The following is a 24,855-nucleotide window of genomic DNA, read 5'->3' on the forward strand; positions in this document are numbered from 1 at the left end:
AATATATTTTTTTACATTATAATCTATGAGGTTTTCCTGCCTGGTTTTGGTTTTTTTGAAAAACAATTGTTCCTGGCTTTTTATTTTACTTTTTTGTGACCAGCACTCACCCACCTTGTCCTATAAAAATTAAATCAGATGGATCATGTCAGAGATCAGCTGAGCTGGGATGAGGTATATTCTTTCTTAATCTGCAATGCTGGTATAAATGTAAAATTTTTTTTTTTTTTTTTTTTACACAGTTCCTATGAAGACACTGCTTGAAAGAGCAAAAAGGTGTAAGTCATTTTAGTCTGAGGACTTGTATGAGTAGTGATTACTTTTTTGCATTGAAATATGAGCCTAACTTACCTAGAAGAAAATGCTCTGGCTCTGCACAGGCTTTGCTAGACTGTGCATTCAAAATGGATTTCTTTCAGGACCTTTTCCTTCATCATAGTTCAGAATTGCCTTAGTGGGTGCTCATTTTTTGAAACACACCTGCCTTAATTACACACAGGGACGCAAATTTTCAGGAGGCAACCTTGAAGAGCAACCAGCGTTGGCTTAACTCTGCTCCTGGTGATAACTACAGAAATTATACCATTGATTTCAATGGGAACAGAATTAAGGCAACGGTAAGTAATTCTGGAAATGTTACCTCACATTTTTAATCAGCTGTATTTAACTATAGCAGTTAATAAAAAACCAAAAAGATAAATAATAATAATAATCAAACTCTGACTGCTTAAAAAAAGGGAAAATCCTTTAAAATCATGTAAAATAAAACCTGCTTTTTTGTAAACAGGCAATACTGAGTAAGCAGGAATTCATGGTCCCATTTAGATGTTAATCGTACTTGAATATTTGAATGAGGATTGGTCATAGGCCTAAAACACCTAAATACTTTAAGATACATTCATAAATAATCATTCTTTATACATCATAATTGTTCTTACTGCATATCAAAAACATGGACTTCTGTATTCCCCAAGAAAGAAAAATGAGGGATTATTTTTGCTTTTGGCACAAAAAAGTAAAAATAAAGAACTAGCACCACCCTTAAGGGAGTGCATGGAATACTACCAAATTGGTCTTTATTTGCCTTAGCTTTTCTTTTTTTACAAAAGTCTTAAATATAGGTTAATATGTAAACACTGTGCACGCACTGGGAGTTTGATCCTGGCCTGTTGAAATCAATGGCAAATTTCCCACTGACTGCAGTAGTGCAAGATCAAGCCCCACGTTCGTACGGTACGTACAAGCCTAAGTCATCGAGGGAGCCATGGATTCAGGAAAGCAAAAGCTTAGGTGCTCGTTTCAAAACCAGTTGCTAGAGGACTCAGACTTTGTGCCGAAAACCTTCCTGCACATGTTGGAGTTTTCTTGATGGAGAGGGTATTCATTACCCGCCAACAGTTCTGCTTTCCCTCTCCTTGCAGTGTAGCGTCTGCCAGATGGTAGACTCTCATACTTAGTCACGTAACGCCTGTAAAGACACAACATGGTGGTCTGGTGTTAGCAAATTTATGCAAAATCTGTGCCCTGTAGGTGAGGCTAGAGATAAACACTTTACATACAGACCAGATTACACTTCCACAGTGTGTAGGTATAATCAGAAGATGTTTTAGTATCTACAGAATAACAGATACTGTTTTCTTAGGATTTCCTGGAGATCCTCGAGTTCTTTAATTCCTCTCAGGCTTACCATCTTTTGGATCAGAAAAGCCTGAATGGAAATCTGGCACAGGCTCTGCAAATGTTATGGCCCTTAGGTCTTAGCAAATAGGGATTAGGAGGGAGTAGTTAAACCAGCTTCTCACATGGCAATGCAACTACTACTCTCTGGCTACTGGAAAGCATCTTTTTTGCGCAGTTGTTTAGCTTTCAGGTAAGTTGGTGCCTTAATAAAATACGATAGAACATGACGGTTGCAAGAGCTTAACACACCAGGTGCTTTTGTTGACACTAGTAAATAGCAAATGATGAAGAAAACTTGCCACTCCAGCTGGTTTCTGGCTATGCACTTCCTCTCTCAACAGCGTAACAGAGAACTACTGCTAGCAAAGTTTCAGGTCACCATCAGAACGGATCATACACGAGGGGACCAGTGTCCTGCCGCTTCAGTTAGTTTACTTGCAAAACCAAATTAGAAAATTGGAGTAAAGTGCACATTCAGAGCAAGTTGTGATCTTCATAGAATCATAGAATCATAGAATCATAGAATCATTAAGGTTGGAAAAGACCCTTAAGATCACTGAGTCCAACCGTTAACCTATCACTGCCGAGTCCATCACTATACCATGTCCTCGAGCACCACGTCTATCCGTTCTTTAAATACCTCCAGGGATGGAGACTCAACCACTTCCCTGCGCAGCCTGTTCCAATGCTTGACCACCCTTTTGGTGAAGAAGTTTTTCCTAATATCTAACCTAAACCTCCCCTGGCGCAGCTTGAGGCCGTTTCCTCTCATCCTATCGCTTGTTACTTGGCAGAAGAGACCAACCCCCACCTTGCTACAACCTCCTTTCAGGTAGTTGTAGAGAGCAATTAGGGTCTCCCCTCAGCCTCCTCCTCTCCAGGCTAAACAACCCCAGTTCCCTCAGCTGCTCCTCATAAGACTTGTGCTCTAGGCCCTTCACCTTCAAAAAGGTCCTCAGGGGTGAGGGACAGGGAAGAATGGGTTAGCAGAGAGGCTGGTGTGTGTAACAGCCCATGCTGCACCTGATTGTGTTAGGCTGAAATTTGGCCTCTGTTGTTAATCTCTCGTGGCTGTGAACACCAAAAGTTCCAGATTCAGGAGCTGGCTGGAAAGACGCCTCAGAAATTGCGTGCTCTTAGTTCTTACCTGAATGGAGACTCGGCTTTGTCCATCTGCATACAGACTAAAAATGGGTACTGTGAAAACTGCACCGTGGAGATGAAGTCTAATGTTGTTTCTACTTCCAAAGTGGTTTCCATACCAGTTTTTACAAAGAAGGAATCCACCTCGGTGTTACCAGCTATAAACATGGCTACCCTGCAAATAAATTCAAGTATTACAATTAATTCAAAACGCATTAAGAAAGAAGAAATTAAATTGGAAACAGTCCTACATAAATCCATACATAAAAACTGCCCTCAGAGGAGCCTGTTCTTCAGGTAAAGGTATATAAATTCAGATGAAACCAGTGGGAACTGGTATTACCTAGATGGAAAGGAAAAGAAAAGTACAAATGTTTTTCCATAAACATAACTGTTATTTAATTTTAACTTATCTGCAAGGTCTTTTGTATTTAAATTCTTCTGATTTGGACTACCAGGGCTGAGGAACCTGAGCTCTCTACAGCTATAGCGCGCGCTGGGAGTATCTCACCGGTTCTTGATGCTGGTTTTGGATTCCCTGTACCACAGGCTGAACTCCATCCCTCCCGAGATGTCGATGGCCAGGCCGCCTAGGAACTCCGTGCTGGCCCTCGGCCCGGACTGCAGCTGAATCTCCTAGAGCCATCAGAAAGCACAGGTAAACCCCCGTTACTGACTGCAGACCTCAGTGGTTTCCTTCCTCCCTTTTGCACTGCGATCACGCCACTTGTCATTTTGCAGGAACAAAAAGGAATAGAGGGCTTTTCTGAAAGGGTGGGCAGAACACCCCTGATGTACCTCGCTCCCTAGAAAACGGGATGAAGCTAATGCCTTGCATCCTTCCCCTCTCCCCAATGTGCCAGCTGGCATAATTTCTGCACGGAGTATCACTGCAAGGAATATTATGGTCTCTGTCTCCAAGAGCTGCCACGCAAGCCTCACGGAGGCTCTGCTGGCGGTCCAGCTAAGTCAAATTAAACTCCTCGCTGGAGCCCCAGCAATGGTGAGTGCAGCGTGACTTCTTCAGCACACCCGAAGGCAGCCCCATACTGGCAGTAGGGTGCAAAGTGCTGCAAGCAGTTGTGCAGTGCGTAGTGGCTCCGAACCCGCCGTATGGCAGGAATTGAGTCTTCAGTGGCTGGGTGGCCAAACCCATAAGCTAATGCGCCTTAATTGCCACTGTGAATTTGCTTTCAATGCATTTTCCATCAAGTGTGCTCATGGCTTCTTGAAACCTCTACGGCTGGACTGGAAACGCATCACATGGAGTCCATTTCGGAAGTGATAATATAGCTCAGGGTCATGGCAGCTCATTACTTTTAAGTTTTGATACACAGCCAAGATTTTAAGGTTCACTCAGCTTGGCAATCTAACTCACTTTATATAGTTGTCTTGCTTCCCTAAGAACTAGTGGATTAATTCACTGTTTTAAAAGAACCATTAATTTGGGAAAAGTTTATTTTGCTCATGTCCCTTGCATACAGGACACTTCCTCCTCTCTCACAGCTGGTTTTCTCCCTCCTCCCGGGTTTCTGTGCCTGTGGTATTCTCAGCACCTGTAATGCTGAGGCATTTGTAGGATGTGTGAATACCCAATTTCCTCCCCCTTTTTGATGTCCAGGCACCTTAAAAGTCTCTCTTCTCCTCTTAGCTATTCGGTAGCCCAGTGGTTCCAGCTAGTGCTGTCCCAAGGTTTAAGAAAGAAGCAAGCAGAGAGAGTTTGGCTTCCTAATCCCTATAGCAAGGAGCTACATTTGGGGAGGTTTTTATTCAGAGCATTAAAATTTTCCTGCCATAATCGAGGACTTGGATAGTGGCTGTATATCGTTACTTCACTTTTTTGGATAAATAAACAATCCCTGAAACAATCTCCTTGGCAGAACCAACTTGGCAGTCAGTTGCTGCTGAAGTGGGCTTGAGATTTAATGTAAGAATGCAGTGGGCTGGCTGTAGCTTATAAATCCAGCACGCCCCCAGCAAGTGTGGTCATATTGTGCTCTGATTTCATATTTTCACCCAAGTAAAAATCATGGGTTGGAATTGTGGTCTTTCTGAAATCAAAGGGAGTTTTTCTACTAGCTGCAATGGGGCAAGGAATACCTCCCTTGTCAGTCTGTTTAGGTCTGGAGATAAAGCTTGTTTTACTTTATTTTACTTTGCTTTTAATTGGGACTGAATTGGTGGGTAGCTGTTAATGAGCGAGGAGGTAACAGTATACATTCTGGCAGAGACGTGTACACACAACCAGAGGAGCAGATATTTTTAGATGCATTGTGAAATTGCACCTAATAATATTAGAGTAGGCTTGGATTGCAATGGCTGCACAGTTTAAGGCTTTAAAGGCTACCTAGAATTAAGTCAGGTTTGTCACTGAAACCAGCGGAGAAGCTAAGGAGCACTTGTCTTGTGTTTTCCTAGCTCATCTATTTCCTTATTTAGAGCTCAGTCCTGTCCTTCGCCTCATGTGCAAATCCAATCCAGGCTGATGGGAGGTGTAAATCACAGGGACCCAGCCTCCTCAGGAGCAGTATTTTCCTTTCCTTTTCTATTTTAAGCTTTGCAGTGGAAAATGTGATCCAAAAGATCAGAATAGTTTGTTACTGCTTAAAATGCTGAAACTTGCTATGTTTCAATTAAAAAAAAGTTTCTTTATGTACTGCACTGACAGTGCTACTGTAATGCAATGTAGAGACGGCTGAAGCAGGCACTTCTTTGGGAACTGGCTATCTTCCACTAGGGTCTGGCTTTCATACAGTTTCTCTGAACTATTAATACAGTATTTAATTTATCTGTGCTTCTGGCAGGTGCGTTGCCTAGGAGAAATATTAACACTACTGAACTTTAATGCAGGTGACTTTGGAGTCTCAAAAACAGTTTTATGAGAGCTGTTTATGTTACAGAGGGAATTATAACTTCTGGACGGTTATTCTTAGCCCTCAGACAACACTGTGAGAACTGGCAATGGCTGTAAAATACACTCTGATTTCAGTTTGACAGCACTTTGAGTACAACTCAGTTTTGGTCTTTCTGTGCAAAATGATCCTTATAAACAGCAATAGGGAGCGGAGCTTTTCTAATATTTAAAAATCACTTTTCTCACTATCAGTCTGCACCAATGCAAAAATTGCAACCCAAATATTAGATAAGTTCTTTTCTGACAATTCCCATGCCCCCTTTTGAAGTTTCAGTCTTGGCTTCCAAGCCATCCTGTTCATGTTTGATCTCAACTGTGCTGTCTGTATCTTATGTTTGGTTTTCGCCTGTTCTCAAATCACACTGTGACCAGCTGTGGCACACGGAGCTTTGGTGTCATAGAGTGAGCACTGTTTCCCATGCCTGGCTTTCTTCTTTGAAAGAAGATAAATCCACGTTTGTCTTGGTTGTCTACAGTATGACTTTGTAAAGGGGCTTATGTTCGGGGCAAGCTCTGTCCTTGCTGGCCAGGGAAAGTGGAGGGTAGTACTCAACTATCAGGCAGCTAGATTAATTATGGCTCTCTTGCACTGTTTTTCCCCAGTTGCAGAGTTACGCCATTCACACTTCCATTCTGACAGTGTTTTCTGGTACAGTCGTAATTGCAGTTCAAGAACTTGACAGGTGAAAGCATTTCTAATGAAACTTAACTGGGTTATGTGGAAGTCCCCAAACCATGTTGGTGTTGCTGTTGATCTGGAACATAGCTGTACAACCATTCTTAGAAAGATGTGTTGTGTTTAAAACACAGCTCAGCCTGAAGCTGTGTTCAACAGCGCTTTAAAGAATTTTTGTCTTTGCGAGGTGTAGAGGCAAGCACAAGTGCTTTTCTCGTTGTGAACACACATTTTTGGTTGTGTCCACTACCTGAGTCGCAAAGAGCTTAGGCAGCAACTGTGCTACTGGCTGTCCTGGTTTCAGATGGGATAGAGTTGATTTTTTTCTTCCTAGTAGCTGGTATAGTGCTGTGTTTTGGATTTAGTATGAGAATAATGTTGATAACACACTGATGTTTTAGTTGTTGCTAAGTAGTGCTTACACCAGTCAAGGACTTTTCAGCTTCCCATGCTCTGCCCAGTGCACAAGAGGCTGGGAGGGGGCACAGCCAGGGCAGCTGCCCCAGACTGGCCAAAGGGGCTATTCCATACCATATGGTGTCATGCTCAGTACATAAACTGGGGGGAGTTGGCTGGGGGGCAGTGATCGCTGCTCGGGGACGTGCTGGGCATCAGTCAGCGGGTGGTGAGCAATTGTATCGTGTATCACTTGCTTTGTGTATTATTATTATTATTATTACTACTACTACTATTCTATTTCATTTTACTTCAATTATTAAACTGTTCTTATCTCAACCCACGAGTTTTTCTGACTTTCACCCTTGCAATTCTCTCCCCCATCCCACTGGGGTGGGGGGAGTGAGCAAGCGGCTGTGTGGGGCTTAGTTGCCAGCTGGGGTTAAACCACGACACTGGCAACCTAAGAGAGAAAGCAGGGTGGGATCCCATCTCATCACACTGCTGCCCAGGCTTACAGAGAGTCAGTGACTGACCAAAAATGTTACGCCCTGATATTGTTAAAAATGGCACACAGTCCCAGCCCTGGTGTGCCCCAGACTTTTGTGAGGTTCTCCAAAGATGAGGAGTGGAGAATCTGCTGGCTGGCAGGGATCTCAGGGTGCCCAGCCAGCTGATTCAGCCAGGGTATGTATGGAGCTTGGTGCATGCAGAGCAGTTGGAAATATTTAGTTCTGTAAACACCATGCTCGTATGCTCAGGACTGGACATGATTATCTTTCTCACCTCTGCAGTCTGTTTGTTAAATAGGTCATGGTAAAGTTTTTGCCCATAATCTGCGTGTGAACTGTAAAGCATTGCTGGAATGAGCTTTAGTTTGCCAATTTGTGCACTACATGGGAAGCCCTCTAGATTTATAATACCATTATAAAGGGGCTGAGCTGGGTTCAGGATGGGGACAGCTGTCATATGCAGAGGGTGTTTCTGTGTAATTTTGATCAGAGTGGATTTTCTCATCATCTGCTTTTGGCATTTTCTTTTGCCAAGAATTAAAGGGGAAAAGTAAAAAGTAAAGTTCAAGCCTGCAGATGTTTCATAAGCTGAGTGCTGCTGTTAAATCCACAAGTTCTAAGGAGATCCCTGCTTGGGAAGAACAAAAATACCAAACCAAATGCTGGCCCTCCACTTTCAGAGCGATGTCGAGATTTTTAGTCCTCCAATAACACATTATGTAGCTGGTTATATTTGTATATAAGTCTATATTTAAGCATAAAATTAACAGACCATTTGGGGTGACAGTTGCATAAAAACTGTGTAACCCTCGTTTTAACCCCTGGTTTTGCCTAGCAATAAGCATTTGAAATTTGGATGTCTTAGCATTGTTCTTTGAAGGCTAGTTTTCTGGGAAAGTTTGAGTACCAGTGACTCATTCATCCAGTACCTGACAGTTATTGCCTAATTGGACGTAAGGTCTCTGGACAGCTTGTGAGGAGGAAAACATAGGTGGTCAAATGGGACAATACTGTATTACAAGAGACTGTGGGAGGGGAGGCCATAGCTGACAGCAATATGAGTTTACTGCAGGAAACTCAGTTGGATTTGCCTTTATTCAGTGTTACTTTGTTTTCTAGAATGATACGTACTCTCGCCTTTGTTCTAGATTGCTTTTCATGTAATTTCATTCTGTGGTTTAATACCTGTGACTTTTCTGTTGCTCCCATAGCAAAAGAAGCCTATGTAACATTGACCAGGTTTATCAGCATTGAAAAGAGAGAAAATAAGATGTCCTACAATAACGGCATGGGGGAGGGAGCATCTGTGCTTAAGAGACAGAAAAAGAAGCAAACAGTGTGCTATTAGTACCTGTGAGTAATCTGTCAAGAGGATCAGTCCTTTCACCACACTAATGGGATCTCCAGTTGCTGAGAACATTTTAGACATTAAATCACTGTACCCTTGGAAAAATGTAACTGGCCTGAGTTGGACATCGAACAGAATGGCTGACATGCCAGCAAAGGAGTCCAGGTTTTCCTCGCCTTCATCAGGAGTTGCAGCTATTATGGACTCTAGACCTTGAGCTTCAATCACCACCTAGAAGCAACAGTGATACAGAATCAATGAAAAAACTCTGCCTGACCGAGGCTGTTAACAACCCTACACATTTTCTTAATGTCTAAGAGCCTAACTGATTTATGTAGTTGTAGATGAAAAAGTATGAGGTTAACACTTAAGGGAACTAGGTAGAGCAGCTTGAAAAATGGAAAATAAAATAATCTCACAGCATGTTTTTTCCCTTCAGATGCAGGCAGAATTTGCCCACTTGCAGCTCACAATCCCGAGCCTACTTTTCTTTCAAACAAATTTTCCTTTATTTATATGACTATTTTCCACAGACATTCGGGAAGAAAACCCAAAGATGTTCCACTGCACAATTTTTGTCCTGCAGAAATTTAGGAGCATTGTAATATTGAAGGTAGTTGCCAACATTAAGAAAAGGCCAAAACAGAGGCATCTCATTTAAATCTCTTTGGTTCGTACATTTGATCTACTCCTTATATTTCCATTCTGTGTTATACCTGAAACACGGGACTTGATTTTACAAACTCGCAAAGCTTTTACTGATTGCATCAGATAAACAGTATAGGCTTTAACCAGAGACAGAACCTGATATATGACACAGAACAAAACACCTATCTTTTGGTTAGGGCAAACATGTGCCTCATTGGCTGTGGTGGGTTTCTTTTTCCCGTGTTACTGGCTTGTTCTCTGCCCAGTGCAGCAAACCTTATGGTCTTAAGCATTAGCTGAATTGGTTTAGAAGCTATAAGAAGAGGACCACATACTGGCTTAGTTTTTATGTACAGTATGGCAGTTACCTGGCTGGCATGAAGTTCAGCATTTCTATCAAATATACGGATATTCATGTTACTTCTCCTTAAAATGCCAGAGCCTGAATAGAGGATGTCAAGGCTGTATGTAGATGATATATCAGGACCACCTTAATTAAAAAAGAAAGAAGGTACCTGTGACTAAACTAGTGGATTAACCAAATGTTTGGGAATACAAACAGGGTTAAAAGGCAGTTTCATTATTACATACGTGTAACATAGCCAGAGTAGGCAGAGGAAGAGCCCGTCTTGGAGAAGCGATCATAGTTATGAGCACGCATGTCCTTCAGAACTTGCCGAACTGTTTTGCTGTGGTATATCCAAACAAACAAACAAACAAAAACATAGAGACACAAAAATGTTACTGTACCAAATGTATTACTGTTCTGTAGAAATATCAAATTTGAGACAGGGTGAATTTCTCGATAGGAAAGAAGGTCTTCAAAACCCTCACATTTTCCCATTAAAAATCTGCCCTAACCCAGAGTCTCTTTTCCAATTTCAGCTACTCCCTGCAGTCATAGGCAGAAGGGCAAGCAAAGGTCTTGCTTGAAAATTAATGGTGTTGAGAAGAAGAGATATTTTGATTATTTTCATTCTATTGCTGTGGTGTTTAAAATTTTTCTGGTTCGTTAGTTCTTAAAATATAAAAGCAAGGGCCCCACTGAGACAATTAAGACCAACAGATGACATTTCTTACAGTAATGCAAGTTAGATGCCTAATTCTTATTTGTACCTCTGAAAATGTGAATAGGTATTAAATGAATGTCACTGAAATGTAGAGGTTTATTCTGAAATATCAACACTTAAAAGTGGCACAAAAATCAGGCCTCCTTTTATACTGTCCTTAAATTTTACAGTAGTAAGTCATGAGAACCTGTGTGTTCTTTGGGTTTCTGCAAAGCAGCAAGGATGAGCTGTATTTCTTTATACTGAACTTAATGTACCTTGAAGGCATTTCAAAGTGAAGTATATCTTGGATCATGGAGAGCATGTACTTGTTCATTTCCAGAGGCAGTTCACCAATGGAGAGCAGGATGTTTTTCACTTCCATGTAGGATGGGTTACTGTTTAAGATGATAGCAGCTGCAGTGGTTCGCAGTGTCTTTTCGTGGACTTTACGATTCTGGTGGTATATCCTGTTCATTGTTGCCTTCACCTGGTCAGGAAACAGATTATTCAGTCAGTGCTCACACAGATGACTGGGCAAAGTACAGATTGGAATCTCGTTTATAATATCAGCTTAAGCTAGCTCCATAGCTAAGGCTAATACATAAGGATATATTTTCAGCACCCTGTTTTTCATGGTCCTTTTGGAATGTATGAGACATGTATAGCTCAGTGACCACATGGGCAAGTGGGGCATCTGTTATGTTCTCTCAGCCACAGTCCAAATACAGCCTTCCACACTGATTTTCACAGCGGGGCTGTAAATAAGCAGGAGCACTAAGATCAAAATACTGTGGCAGTGGTAAGATCAAGAGAGAAATTTCCTTGGCTCTTAAGGGAATATGTCCTTCAAAAAAATCAAGAATCTTGCGATTTTAATTTTCTAGATAGTGCCTGTGGTGGCCTCATATCCCTGAGAAGGTTGTGACACATCTTTGTTACAGATCAGTCCATGGAGAGCCATGTAACCCCACTGACAGAACGGCCTCCGCCATGTTCGTTGCAGAGCAGCACCCTGACAACCTCAGTCACAGCTGCCAGCAGCAGGTACAAAATGGGATGCAGGGTAATGCAGCAGAGGCAGGACCTCATGTTCCGCCATTTTGTATGTCTTCTCTTACGCTTGGAAGCTGCAAGGTAAGATGCAGCTATTTTACCTTTCTCTTACTTCATGCATTCTCCCTGGCTGTGTGAAAGCACAAGAAAGATCAGGGGTTACGCAGGTGCCCGAGTGTTCCTAACGTCCCCTGTACATCACAGAGAAGGCAATGCTCTCGTGAAGGGAGCCCAGTTTTCCCAGCAGACTGCCTGCCACCTTTGATGGCTCTGTGTGACTCTGGAGCCAAAGGCTGACTAGCACTGGCAGACTGGGAGCTGGGATTTGGCAAGCAAGAATGTATAGAGTTTTCTGGCTGGAACTGAAGTGTGTATAATAATTTCCTGGAGGTAAAAAAACATACGTGGGCCATCTTTAAAAAGAGCAGGACTGAGAAATGAACTCTGTTGACTTATACTTTATGTTTAATACAGTCTCTTGCACTTCTTTTCTTGGGCAGTGCATTTTCTTACCTCTTTGGTGAGAAAAGAAGGATCATATCTCTGTAAGACAGTGGCAGCAACATTGCTGACGGGCCCTTCTTCTGACTCGGCATACTTCAGAAGCAGGGGAATTGCTTCGGGAAGGAGTGCATTCTTCAGTGCCAGCAGGTACATCTTCACATTGTCATCTTTCTTAGCCTTCTCCAGTCTACTTAAAATCAGCCTTTTGGCTTCCACAACACCCTAAAGAAAATCAGTAGCATGTTTAAATGGTGATCATAAACCTACCTTTTTCCCTTGCAGAAGTAGGAGGGGCAGGTCTGGGTTCTAGCATGTTTTTGTTTCAAAACCTCATTGCACAGGGTTAGCAAAGGTGTCATTTTTAAACTGTATGTTGATGGCTTCCTTCAAGCATAACCAAAGCGGCTACAGCCACAGGGACACCTGCTCCACAGATTTAGCATTTGCTAGCTGCTCCTGCCCTGCTTCAGGGACTTCCCAGGTCTTACCTGTGGGGCCAACATGTCCCCGCAAAAAAAGGCAAGGGAAGTGTTCTTTAGTGCTTCATAACATAATGTTGTACAAGTGCTTGGCAATTAACAGGGGAAGGAAAAAAGGATTCCTAAGGGCCATTCAGGTGCTCTCTGTCTTTTCAGCAGTGTGCTGCAATCCCAAACAGCACAGATCCAGCAGGCTGCAGGATCATCCTCATCCTCTGATCATCCTCATCCTCTATCACCAGCACGTACTCAGTCCATGGTCAAGGTGATAGCCTTCCTCCTGGGTTGTTCTATGCATGTTTGGGGCAGGGTTGAGTACTTGAACCAATGAATTTTCTTCACAGAGCTGAAATAACTTAAGGTGATTGCAGATACTAAATGGATCCTGAGTTCGCCAGTGTTTCTCTGAGGACATGCAAAGCTTTTGGACAAGCGAGCAAAAGTACTGCTTCTGCTGGCAGACCAGGCAGTGAGAAAAAGTTCTGTCAAGCAAGGACAAACTGGGAGAAATCCACAGAAATGGGAAGAGACCAGATTAAAGCCTAAAGCTGACAAAGTAGATGTCATTATTAAAAAAAAATCCTCTCTCTATCAAACATAGGAGTTGATGGGCTTATTTTAAAACAGGGGGGAATATGCTTCCCGTGTCTCTCATGCTCTCCCAGTGACATCAGCAGGGATCATTCACATGTGTTGCAGACCAGAATGTGGCCAGCAGTGAACAGCAGGTACTTACTGGAAGCTTGCAGCCTTCTCTGTCACACAGCTTTCTGATGAGCGCTCCCATGACAATGACAAGAGTTTCTCTGATTTCTTCATTTGCGATATCACCCTTGAACGTAGCCTGTTATGCAAAAGCAATGCTGTTAGTCTCTCTGTCTAAATACGACGAACCACAGTCTGTAGTGGGCTGAATGCCCTCCCTCATTTCCTGTGAACATTAGTGCAATGCAAAGGCAGTGATGACCACAACGGCCTGAGCTGAGGCTAAGCAGAGCGTTGCTCTATCATTACATATGATAACTGACTGCCATTTTCCCCTTACGTTACATTCAGTGTCTCAAATAGTAGATTCATTCTGAAGCTACATTCAAAAAAAAAAAAAGAGTATTAAATGCTACTGGTGCACTTAAAGGAATCCCTGGAAGGGACAAAGAAAGGAAGATTGGAAACAGCAACAGTCGTTTCTTCTTCCCTTCCCCTTTGACAGGAATGAGGCTCAAGAGTATTAACTCCATTGTATTTGTTTTGTCCTTTGACTTACAGTTAAAGATTTCAGGAGCGTTTCACTGGGGTGAGAAGCAAATCCACAGGCATACAGGAATCGCTCCTGCAGGGTAGAAGTGCTTGCATCCTTAAAGTCAAGAAACTCCAGTAGGGCCTCCAGCGATGCTGGGGTCTGAGCAGAGGTTACCGCATCCACTACCTGCGGACTACAAAGAAGTGGAAATTAACATATCGTTGTAATCAGCTAGAAAATACAGAAAAGACTTTGCTGCATATAGAAAGAAAGAAGCTAAGGAGATGAAAGATCTCTTCATTGCAGGTAAGAGACAGAATTTTTTACTTTTGTTGGAAAAAACTGAATTCTTCTGCCTCAAAATGGTAGATGAACTCTAGAAATTATTCACATCCATGGATAATAGTATTTGAATTTATGCAAATACAGGATGAAAAAAGTATTAAAAAAACAGAACTATCCAGACTGTCTTAAAGTTTACAGGACAAGGTTGTAAATGGAAAAAAGTATTTTATTTCTACATACACAATGGCAACTAGACAACAGGCTTCTACGCTACCTGAGTTACTCTCAGGTTTATCTCTATTAACAACTGCTATAATTTGTTTGAAAGATCCTGACTGTATGGTGGGACTTGGAAATGCTTTCCAGCTCCCAGGTCTAGGTGGACATGCTGTTCATGCCCAAAATCTAATATTAGGACAATATTCAGGGATGAACCATCCCCTTTCTTTGCCGTATTTCCATTTGAAGGAAAATGGGCAAGCCAAGAACAAGTTACAGAGTGTTTCAAAACAAGCAATCGGGATGCAAACCTTTGGGTAAGCTACAAGGCATGTTTGCCTGGCATTGTAGATATAATCTTGGTGGCTGAACAGTGTGCTGCAAATATATTATACTACAAAAACAAACACAGCTTTACAAAAAAAAATCCTTTTCCTGTAGATAGTACTGAATACTGGTTTTGCATTGCTAGGACATCACCAGTAGAACTGAATCTGTTTGCGTGCAATTTACCCTTCTCCAGTTTTAAGTAACTTAAACCTTTTGAAAGCTTGTTCATGGTGACTTACAGAAGTTCTTTATTTTCACGTCTAATAATCTGCAGTATCTCCTCCTTCGTAGCTTTTCTGATGTTCTGAATGAAGGACAAAAAGCTTCTTGCTGCTTCAGCTTTGGAAAGTTTTTCAGGATACATATGTTCTTTGATGCTCTGCCAGTGTTCAGAAAGCTGTAAAATAATTCACATTATGTCAAATCTCTCAGATTGTAGTTTCGGTTCTCAAAATCAGGCTTACTAAATGCAGATATGTGGGTCAGTTATTGCTCAAATTAGCTGAAATCCAATAGATTGCCGATTCTTTAGTTAAGTATTATTTAATTTATGATACCCTAGCACAAATATCTTTGAAACCTTTCTATAGCTGTCTCTCTTCCAGCACTTTAGTACTTTCCTAATAATATACATTGCCTTAAATGCAATATATTTTGGAATAAAACATGATTATTTAGACTGTAACTGGAATAAGGCGAATTCTCTCTCTTGCAAATTTATTGCACTTTCAGGTGAATGCAGTATTTGCCTTCTGTTCACATTTTCTCCAAAGTAATTTTTTTTTTTTTAAGTGGAAAGTGCACAATCCCCAGTTCACAAGTTAATAAAAGTGGCTTGTGTAGAACAGGAGTAAATGTCCCATAAGTAATTCCCATTTCTTATTCATAAACCTGCATAAGATGGGGAGGGATTTGTGGTTATTGTACAAAATGATAGGTAAGAATGTATTAGAACAGGTATCGGCTTCTTCATATGTTGTTGTATTTATTCCACACACCACGTTTTTGACCTGAATGAGCCAACATGGTACCAAAGCACCTATATCTGTCCTTCCAGATATGCTCCCATAAAAAACTGGTGCAGGTATTTTGACCTTTCCTCTCTCATTTGCCTTTGCCTCTGTTATCTCAAATTATCGAGAACATTCCTTGGTGAAAACTCAGCTGTTCTTCACAGCAGCATTTACTGCAGTTTTCCTGAGTGGGAAATAACACTAGCACCCATTTGACCTTTACTAATATACTTCCCCTGTTCATGGGTTTTGTATTAGGCAATAACACTTGAACCTGCCGGCAAATAGAAGTGTCATCCAGCAGTACAGAGTGCAACTTCCATCAACTGTAACAAACAATAATTAGGCAACAATGATTGAGACATAGGATATTTCCTGGGGATTAATGACCAGCTGGGAGGAGCTCATGTTCTGAGGCACAGATGGGTCTGTTAACCTCAACTGGTGATTAGTGCTTAGCACCAAGGTCAGTATGGCTATTATAAGCTGAAATTGGATAAACATATGGGGCACTTTCTATTCCCCCTGTTGAAGTTGCACAATAGCCAGGCAAAAACTCTCTAACCTCATTAATCCTGTATTTTCTCCTGTGCAGAGCCCAGCTGTATGAGCTGCTCTTAGTCAGCTTAGCCCATACCCTATAGACGAGCAAGGTGGGAGACGCAGGCTGGAGCCATCTCAAGCAAAAGATAGTGGCGACCAAGTCTTCCTCTTTGGGGGGGTGCTCTAACCATTCAACTGCCACAAGGAGCAGCTGCCACCTCCTGCAGTGACCATCACTTTAAAAAACAGCATTCACAGTTGACTTTTGTGAGGGGCCTTGTTCTCCCGATGTGAATGTCAGGCAGTTTGGATTGAACACCCCAAGGATTCAGGCGCAGATGCATGCACTTCCACATGGCAACTCAGCTGAGCTTGGACATGAATCTCTGTCTCTCTGACAGAGAGATCAGACCAGAGCTCTTGTGGGCACTCTAGGAGAACTCAAGCTAAACTAAGAGGTCCTAAACTGAGCAGGAGTTGGTTTTGAATGTCAGTGCCTGACAGCCACTTTACCAACCTACAAAGGTTGGCTGTACCAGACAGAACAAAATCACCTCAATTTCAGAAGGGGCAAGCATTCATTCCCATAGGAGCGAGGAGCATAAAAAAAATGTAAGAACCATGAGCTCTTCTGAAAAAAACCATGCTTTTTGATGTCTAAATACAGAAATCTAGGCCTAAATTTAAATGTAAGTGTCGGCCATAACCTCACAGAAGGTAGTGCTGCTATCTGTGAAGTGGGGATAGTAATGGTTATTTTACCAAATTAATAAAAAGGGTTTTGAAAACATAAAACTGTAGGGCATACCATGTCAGCATGGCATTAATGTATACTATGATATATAAGTACCAAATGTTATGTTGCTGCTTTGGATACAGTGTTCTGTTTATAGACCCCATCTTTTCAGAGCAGTTACTGTAAAATACAGTGAGAAAGCAGGACTTCATTCTCATCGTGCCATTAGGTTTATAATGACATAGCTCAGTCCCCAGGCAGTGCTCTGGAATTATACCCTATGTTTGTTATCTTGGTCTGGAAATTATCTCTATAACCATTATTACAAACTCGGTTCCAAGTGACGAACTGGTCAGCACAAACCCCGATGGGCAGAGTCAGGGAAAAAGCACCTGTCCCTGCTCTGTTTAAGATCCCTTGATGTCCCCTGCTCAGACCTGCTCCAGCACGCATGCAGCATCATTTCTATTTCATTTCCCCCAACATATTTTTTTATCTTCTCCGCAGCTCAACAAGCATTAGACAAGATGAAGTATTACAGTGCAACGCTACTTCCAAATAACTAGCACAAGTTCCAATGTAGTAAGGTATTTGTGCTCATAAGGAGCATCTCTGGAGGATTAAAATTATGTGTGCTGAATAGAAGCCTTATCTTGCTTATCCAAAACTGACAGAGAATAATAACCTTTAAATTAATGTTCCCATTCACTGCTAAATTCATTTCACGATGGTAATAGCATTAAAACTGTTTGCTAACAATCACTGTAGCAATTTATATTCGTTTATGATGAATAGCATCAGTAAAACAAAAGATGATGCATTTACAGTAGCAAGCTCTTGGTAGTCTTTAGATGTCTTAAATATAAAAAAACCAAGATAATTTTTTTCCCAGGGGAAAAATGAGGACAGTATTGGACTTGCTAAGAATACTAAAGCCCCATTTTATACTTATAAAATACCTACAAAGTCTTTTAAATAATAGACTTCCTTCAGGGTCAGGCCATAAGAAGAGGCTAGATATATTACCAACAAATGTTTAGCCTACCTAAGGAATGGCTAAACTACCTTTAATATCTAGGAGCAGTTCAGCTCCTCCATGACAGAATTGTTTATAAACACTGTCCAGCCATCTTAAAAGTCCTTTCCCACTCCATTACCCAGAGGAAATAAGCTCCTGCCAACTCAAGGTTGGCAAAGATGAGATAAAACAAAAGGGTGTTGTATTTTCTAGTGGTCTTGAGAAATGCTGCACTTAGTTTTTGAAAGAGAGCAAAAAGGTTGGTACTTTTAGAGGTAGATCTTAAAACACTCTTGTGTGGTGGAGCACCATTGCATCACTACTGTGCTCCCCACTCCAGGGTGTATTTTATATTGCTACGTTAGACCTCTCCTAGTGGGCTGCTTGGGCAGAAACTTCTTTCACACTTGTTCTGCTCAGCTAAACGACCTGATGTCCAATGAGCCTGGGCTTACTTACTGAAGGACACTTTTTGCATTCGGATTTGACTGTCTCTGCTACTAGTGACACGGCAACGTAACTGGAGTCCAACTTCTTGATAACACTGGCGACTTGCTTCTCAGCGATCAGTCCAGGGCCAGCTTGTACTGACTTCAGTTCCAGCCTCTGCCTGTGCATCCATACAGTGAAGACACCGTTAGAGCTCAATGGTTAGAGCAGAAATGCAGAAATCACAGCAAGAGGAAACAAAAAACCCCTCCACAGACCAAAAATATAGAACACAGACTTACTGAAGTCTCATTTTAAAATGTTCAGAAAATGGAAAGTCTATGGGTTTTTTAAAGTAACGGAAGTATCTGATAGCAGCAGGATTACTGCTAGAGGTATGTGGCATAAAATACCTAAATAATAGACTTTCTAAAGTATGGATTTATAGCACCTGGTAAACAGCCTTCAGTAACCATATACATTCTCAAATGTTTCATATATTCGTTCATAAGAAGATCTGGAAAGTCAGATTTTTGGAATGTACATTTTTTTAATATCATAATACTAAGGAGATGCCTGAATCATTTATCTTGTATGAGTATCTCCAAACTTTCAGTGTTTTGGAGTCTGGAGTCTAACACAGATCTAGGTTTCACTGTTGTTTCCTTTCTATGCAGCAGATTTTGTTTTCCATACTTCTGAACTTTCACATACTAGAAATGGAGACCCATTTGAAGTATTTCTTAAGAAATGAGAGGACACAGAAACGGAACACCTACAGAAGTAATGTGTTGCTTAAAATGTTTTGGCCAATTCCAGCTGTTTCCATTTCATTTCTTATGAATGTCATTATTTATTATTTGCAGTATGGTAGAGCCCTTAATCAAAGTTGGACTACATACCATACGGATACAAAAGAGACCTAAATCCTTACCTTTGGAGTTTAGAGCCTTAGATCTTGATGCTATAAGACATACACGTATAACCTGTCTTGAACCACTAGTCCTGCTACTATCAATGACAGTCAAATTGCCCAACTTACTTTGAAACTATTTTGGCACCTGTTTTTCGTCGGGAATTCAGAAGCAAAACATAATTTTCCTCTGCCTTAATGGATTTAATGAAACCATCTTCCAGCACATAAATTGTGGCAGATGTGGCTTTTGTACTGGCATCTAAAATCTGGAAATAATTAAAAAATAAACCAGAAAAAGGGCTGATCAATAAATAACAGAATAGGAAAAGAGCTTACAGTTCCACATCAGGGCAAAACTCATATGAGCAAAATGACAACGATGCATGTGGCTTGACAACATCTCAAGCTAAGCCTACAAACCAGGATCTTCCAGGTTCTCAAGAATTCCTTCTGCAACAAGAAGTCACTGATTTCTGCACCATGTGTTTCAAATTCAATACATACCAGAAAAAAAAGAGGAGGGAAGATGGGACAAAGTTATGAGCAAGCTGTAACTGAGAAAATGCCCAGTACTACACTTAGTTAAAAACACACTTTAAATAAGACGAGAAGCTTTTCCAGGGAAATGCTTGTAAATAAGATTGTCATGTTCACACCTGGGAAGCAAAGCCAGCCACCTTGCTTGATCTGTTTGTAAACAAGATGGAAGTCTTTGTGGCAAGCGTGAAAATCAGGAACTCGGTCATAGTGTTAAGGTGGTTAATTAACAGAGCGTGTGCTACCTTTGTACTTCTCTGAGCTGAGAAAAGGTCCGTTTCTGATGCAGAGAATCCCAGTGCTTTCAGCACGTGTCCAGGCTGCACTCAGCAGTAACCACTTAGAAGAGCATTTACTAGCAGTGAGGGAGCACTAAGGGCTTCAGTTACCTCTACAGCACATCTCCTACATTACACCTCTGCATTAGGGAAGCCTGTGACCTTTCAGGCAAGCCTGACAGGGCTCTATCCAGGAGTCAGCATCTTGCCCAGCATTTATTGTGTACACTAAATACTGTGACTTAGCAGCCGGGGAAAAGGTTACAATTGTCACTATGACTGTGATTGTATATAGTGTTTTCCTCCAAAGAAAAAGAAGCCTCACATTGATTAAAAATTCAGTACAGCCAGGACTAAAGTGCTGTAAATCTGCATAGAAACTAAAATGTATTATGGATGAGATTCAAAAATTGAGAACTGGTGTGCTGCACTTAATGTCAGCTGAGCCAAGGTGGTTTGCACAAGAGGAGAATTCATTCCCTGTTCTCCCTATGGGTACTACATATGAAATTTCTGCTAGTAATACTACAAAATGTACATGTAGAATTTGCTTTCTGTAATGCAAGAAAGGACTTTTGAGAAGATGAGTAATAGCTATTAAGGATATATTTTTAAATAGGCAGAACAGATTTTATTTCGTTAAAGAAATCATACCTGGTTATGGCTGGTAAATCCTTGTTTTTCTATTTCACAGGAGTCCAGGGCTTTTATTTTAGTCACTTGATCTTGCCGCACATGGTAAGTAGTATTGCATTTGCCAGATATGTCCACCTTGGAAAAAAGAGTTAGATTAGGACAATTGCTTGTATTTATCTTTGTGACCCTCAACACCTTCCAAAGATGAACCATTTTCTCCACTGTTGGAATCTTTTACATGAGATGCTGCAGTGTTTGGGTTTATTTACCAGTTTTGAAGGTATCAGTGTTTCTAACTACCTGCTTTGGATAGGTGGGGGTACTTTCCATTAGCTGGCTATGAAGGAAAGTGTTTGTTTAAACAAAAAAAGTTAGGAAACACCTAGCAGTTGGCACTATACTTATGAATTGGAGTTAAACGCCAGCTTTGTTTATGCGGACAGATGTAAAAATTTAACAATGTAACACAGGTTAAATGGATGCAGCTAAACCATTGCTAGCTTTCTGTGGATACTCTGATTTAAAATGCCCTAATCCATTGAATTGAGTTTAGGAATCAACCTATTTTAAACATCAGTATAATCTCTCTTACAGTGGCCAGGTTTAAGTTGGTATATTACCAAATTCTGCTAAATTGCTAAAAGCATTTTAAATCAAATGGACTTCACCAACTCTTTACATTAATTGCAGCAACTTGACTTGTGTCCCCAAATATTCAGAAGGCTGTCTTTACGTTCCCAATGTCAAATGTGATTAAAGGGCTGATTTCTGCCACACTTCATTCCTTCTGAAGTCAGCAGGAGCCACAGGTCTACCTTTCAGGGCAGACCAGGCTCTGCGTGTTTCTCTGATGATGATGATCTTGCCAGTAGAGCACCATACCTCATGGGTAGCACCAGAGTGCAGCTGTAGCTGGAAAAGGCTAGCCAGACCTCTCTTAATGTTCTGAGTAAAACCAGGTTCATTTTGATACGAATAGAAGTTTTTGACCTGCAGGAATAAAAACCACGTATATAATAAATCTGGTTAAGTGAGAAAGGAATAGTGAGGATCCCCTCTAGAAAAACTCCCTTTATTTTTTCCTGATTGGGAAGCTGAATTTGGACCTGTTGTCCTTATTTAAGCAAACTTCAGAGCCTGCAGGGCCTGCTAATAACATTACAAACATGTTTCAGGCTTTAGCTGTACCTAAATACTGTTTCAGTGCAGTGAGCATCTTTCCTACCTGTTAATCAGACAGAATTTAGAAGGGAAATGGGAAACTACATAATTCACAAGTCACTCATTTTTCTGCATAATCCTCAGAGAATCCCTCCCCACACGCACATAATATCTGTTGCACTTTAATCACAGATTATAAAAACCCAGAATGAATCATAGATAAATCACAGTTAGAACGACTTAAATGACGTGTCAAACACATCACAACCTTTGCACTTCATGGGCCAACTGTGGTGCTTGAGCCTCTCCTCTGGTAACAAGACTTTGCACCTCCACTTTGCATTCAAGGTGCTTTAAAAGTGCACTTTTTTCAGGAACTGTAGGTACAATCAGCGTGTTATCTCGGGGCAACCCTGGAAAGTGAAATCACTGTGCCAGGGATGAAAGTATCACACCACAGAGAAATCATAAAAAGAGTGTACAGACCCTATTACCCGAGAAAAAGCCCAAGTTTTTAATACTACATCTCAATCTTAGCCTGTGAACTGCTTAATGTACTGGGAGCAGATGTATTTTGACTGTGTTCTTCCGATACCTCTGTCCTCATTTAGGGATGTGTACAGTTGGGAGCTAGTGCTGTCCTGTTTCTTTTTATGTTGTGTAAAACTGATGACAAGGCTGAGTCTGAAAGTTACTGAGCAGTCCTGATAGCAGCTGCAATTCAGCAGGCTGAGCTGGCAGCCAGGGTATGTGCTCAGTGCCTATTTACAGCAGGAGGTAAAGATCCTGCTGGGATAGGGTGTCAGAGCCCTCACTCCGCTCTGCAGAAGAGAAAAGGGAGTGTGACCTTCAACCTTCCTCCTTTCTCACTGCCCCTCTGCCCGCGTCCCACCTGCCCACTTGCTTGGGCTGTGGAGGGGAGAGCGAGGCTCTTGGCCTAATGCTCCCGGCCACAAGCAATGAGAGGGTGAAGAAGCGTGGAGAGGAGGCAGGAGCAGCCATGGCTCAAGCCTTGCCACTCCCTGGCCAGAGCAGTAGGCCGAGTACAAGCGGACAAGTGAGCAGCTCCTCAGCAAAAAAGAGGAGGAGATGGATTTACTTGATTCCCTTCCTAAGCACGACTGGGACTCTGAGAGCTACAATTGGACATGGGTGCTCCTGCAGTGGGACAGTGCTTTGTTGATCTCTCAGGGCAAGCTATAAAACCCAGGCACACACCAAGACACATCTGCTCATTATCCTTTCTCTTCTGATTTTTGGAGACAGTTCCCAGTAACTGAACAACATGAAAGGCTCTTTAGTATCAAGCTCATTAACTTGGGACCACTGAAACTGCAGGTGACACTGAAGTAAATCAGCAAGCCAGAGAGGTGGGAAAGGCAGTCAAGCTAAAGTATTTGCTAAGGGTTTAAAGTGATTAACACTGCTCCTCACAGACTTCGTATAACCTCCCTCATGACAAACCCTATCTCCTTTTCTGCCTTCAGACCTTGGATAAAATCCTGGCCTCACTGAAGTCAACAGCAGAAATCTTACACAGCAATTGTGCATATATCTACATCTACTCAGGAAGACTACAAGGATGTGGTGAGGTTATGCAGGGAGAAAATTAGAAGGGCCAAAGCCCAACTAGGACTTAATCTGGCTACTGTCGTAAAAGACAATAAAAGTGTTTCTGTAAATACATTACCAAAAAAAGGAGGGCTAAGGAGAATCTCCATCCTTTATTGGATGCAGGGGACAACATAGCAACAAAGGCTGAGAAAAAGGCTGAGGTATTCAATGCCTTCTTTGTGTCGGTCTTTAATAGTCAGACCAGTTGTTCTCGGGGTACCCAGCCCCCTGAGCTGAAGACAGGGATGGGGAGCAGAATGAAGCCCCCATAATCCAAGGGGAAATGGTTAGTGACCTGCTACACCACACAGACACACACAAGTCTATGGGGCCAGATAGGATCCACCCAAGGGTACTGAGGGAGCTGGAGGAGGTGCTGACCAAGCCACTTCCCATCATCTATCAGCAATCCTGGCTAACCAGGGAGGTCCCAGTTGACTGGAGGTTAGCAAATGTGATGCCCATCTACAAGAAGGGCCAGAAGGAGGATCCGGGGAACTACAGGCCTGTCAGCCTGACCTCAGTGCCAGGGAAGGTTATGGAGCAGATCATCCTGAGTGCCATCACGTGGCATGTATGGCACAACCAGGGCATCAGGTCCCGTCAGCACAGGTTTATGAAAGGCAGGTCCTGCTTGACTAACCTGATATCCTTCTAGGACAAGGTGACCCACTTAGTGGATAAGGGAAAGGCTGTGGATGTTGTCTAGCTGGACTTTAGTAAAGCCTTTGACACCGTTTCCCACAGCATTCTCCTGGAGAAACTGGCTGCTCATGGCTTGGGACGGTGTACGCTTCACTGGGTAAAAAACTGCCTGGATGGCCGGGCCCAAAGAGTTGTGGTGAATGGAGTCAAATCCAGTTGGTGGCCGGTCACAAGTGGTGTTCCCCAGGGCTCAGTATTGGGGCCAGTCCTGTTTAATATCTTTATCAATGATCTGGATGAGGGGATCGAGTGCACCCTCAGTAAGTTTGCAGATGACACCAAGTTGGGCGGGAGTGTTGATCTGCTGGAGGGTAGGAAGGCCCTACAGAGGGGCCTGGACAGGCTGGATCGATGGGCTGAGGCCAATTGTATGAGGTTCAACAAGGCCAAGTGCCGGGTCCTGCACTTGGGTCACAACAACCCCATGCAGCGCTACAGGCTTGGGGAAGAGTGGCTGGAGAGCTGCCTGGCGGAAAAGGACCTGGGGGTGCTGGTCGACAGCCGGCTGAATGTGAGCCAGCAGTGTGCCCAGGTGGCCAAGAAGGCCAATGGCATCCTGGCTTGTATCAGAAATAGTGTGGCCAGCAGAACTAGGGAAACGATCATCCCTGTGTACTCGGCACTGGTGAGACCACACCTCGAATCCTGTGTTCAGTTTTGGGCCCCTCACTACAAGAAGGACATTGAGGTGCTGGAGCGTGTCCAGAGAACGGCAACAAAGCTGGTAGTGGGTCTAGAGCATGAGTCTTATGAGGAGCGGCTGAGGGAACTGGGGTTGTTTAGCCTGGAG

General features: G+C 42.3%; 1 protein-coding gene across 1 annotated transcript in view; it reads right to left on the reverse strand.

Moving 5' to 3' along the window:
• Window positions 1-1,299: 1,299 nt before the first annotated feature.
• MTTP (microsomal triglyceride transfer protein) overlaps window positions 1,300-24,855 on the reverse strand; it is a gene marked incomplete at both ends in the record, with an annotated part of 30,028 nt that continues 6,472 nt past the window's right edge. Inside the window, 15 exons of the mRNA XM_082316584.1 lie at window positions 1,300-1,468; window positions 2,828-2,998; window positions 3,335-3,459; window positions 8,673-8,900; window positions 9,686-9,807; window positions 9,909-10,006; window positions 10,645-10,856; window positions 11,936-12,148; window positions 13,142-13,249; window positions 13,670-13,838; window positions 14,719-14,876; window positions 18,249-18,399; window positions 19,261-19,400; window positions 20,604-20,720; window positions 21,468-21,575. Coding sequence (XP_082172710.1) covers window positions 1,300-1,468; window positions 2,828-2,998; window positions 3,335-3,459; window positions 8,673-8,900; window positions 9,686-9,807; window positions 9,909-10,006; window positions 10,645-10,856; window positions 11,936-12,148; window positions 13,142-13,249; window positions 13,670-13,838; window positions 14,719-14,876; window positions 18,249-18,399; window positions 19,261-19,400; window positions 20,604-20,720; window positions 21,468-21,575 — 2,289 coding nt within the window. The remainder of the gene's footprint in view (window positions 1,469-2,827; window positions 2,999-3,334; window positions 3,460-8,672; window positions 8,901-9,685; window positions 9,808-9,908; window positions 10,007-10,644; window positions 10,857-11,935; window positions 12,149-13,141; window positions 13,250-13,669; window positions 13,839-14,718; window positions 14,877-18,248; window positions 18,400-19,260; window positions 19,401-20,603; window positions 20,721-21,467; window positions 21,576-24,855) is intronic.

This window comes from Platalea leucorodia, assembly GCF_965183815.1.
Source record: "Platalea leucorodia genome assembly, chromosome: 6".
Lineage (NCBI taxonomy): Eukaryota > Metazoa > Chordata > Aves > Pelecaniformes > Threskiornithidae > Platalea > Platalea leucorodia.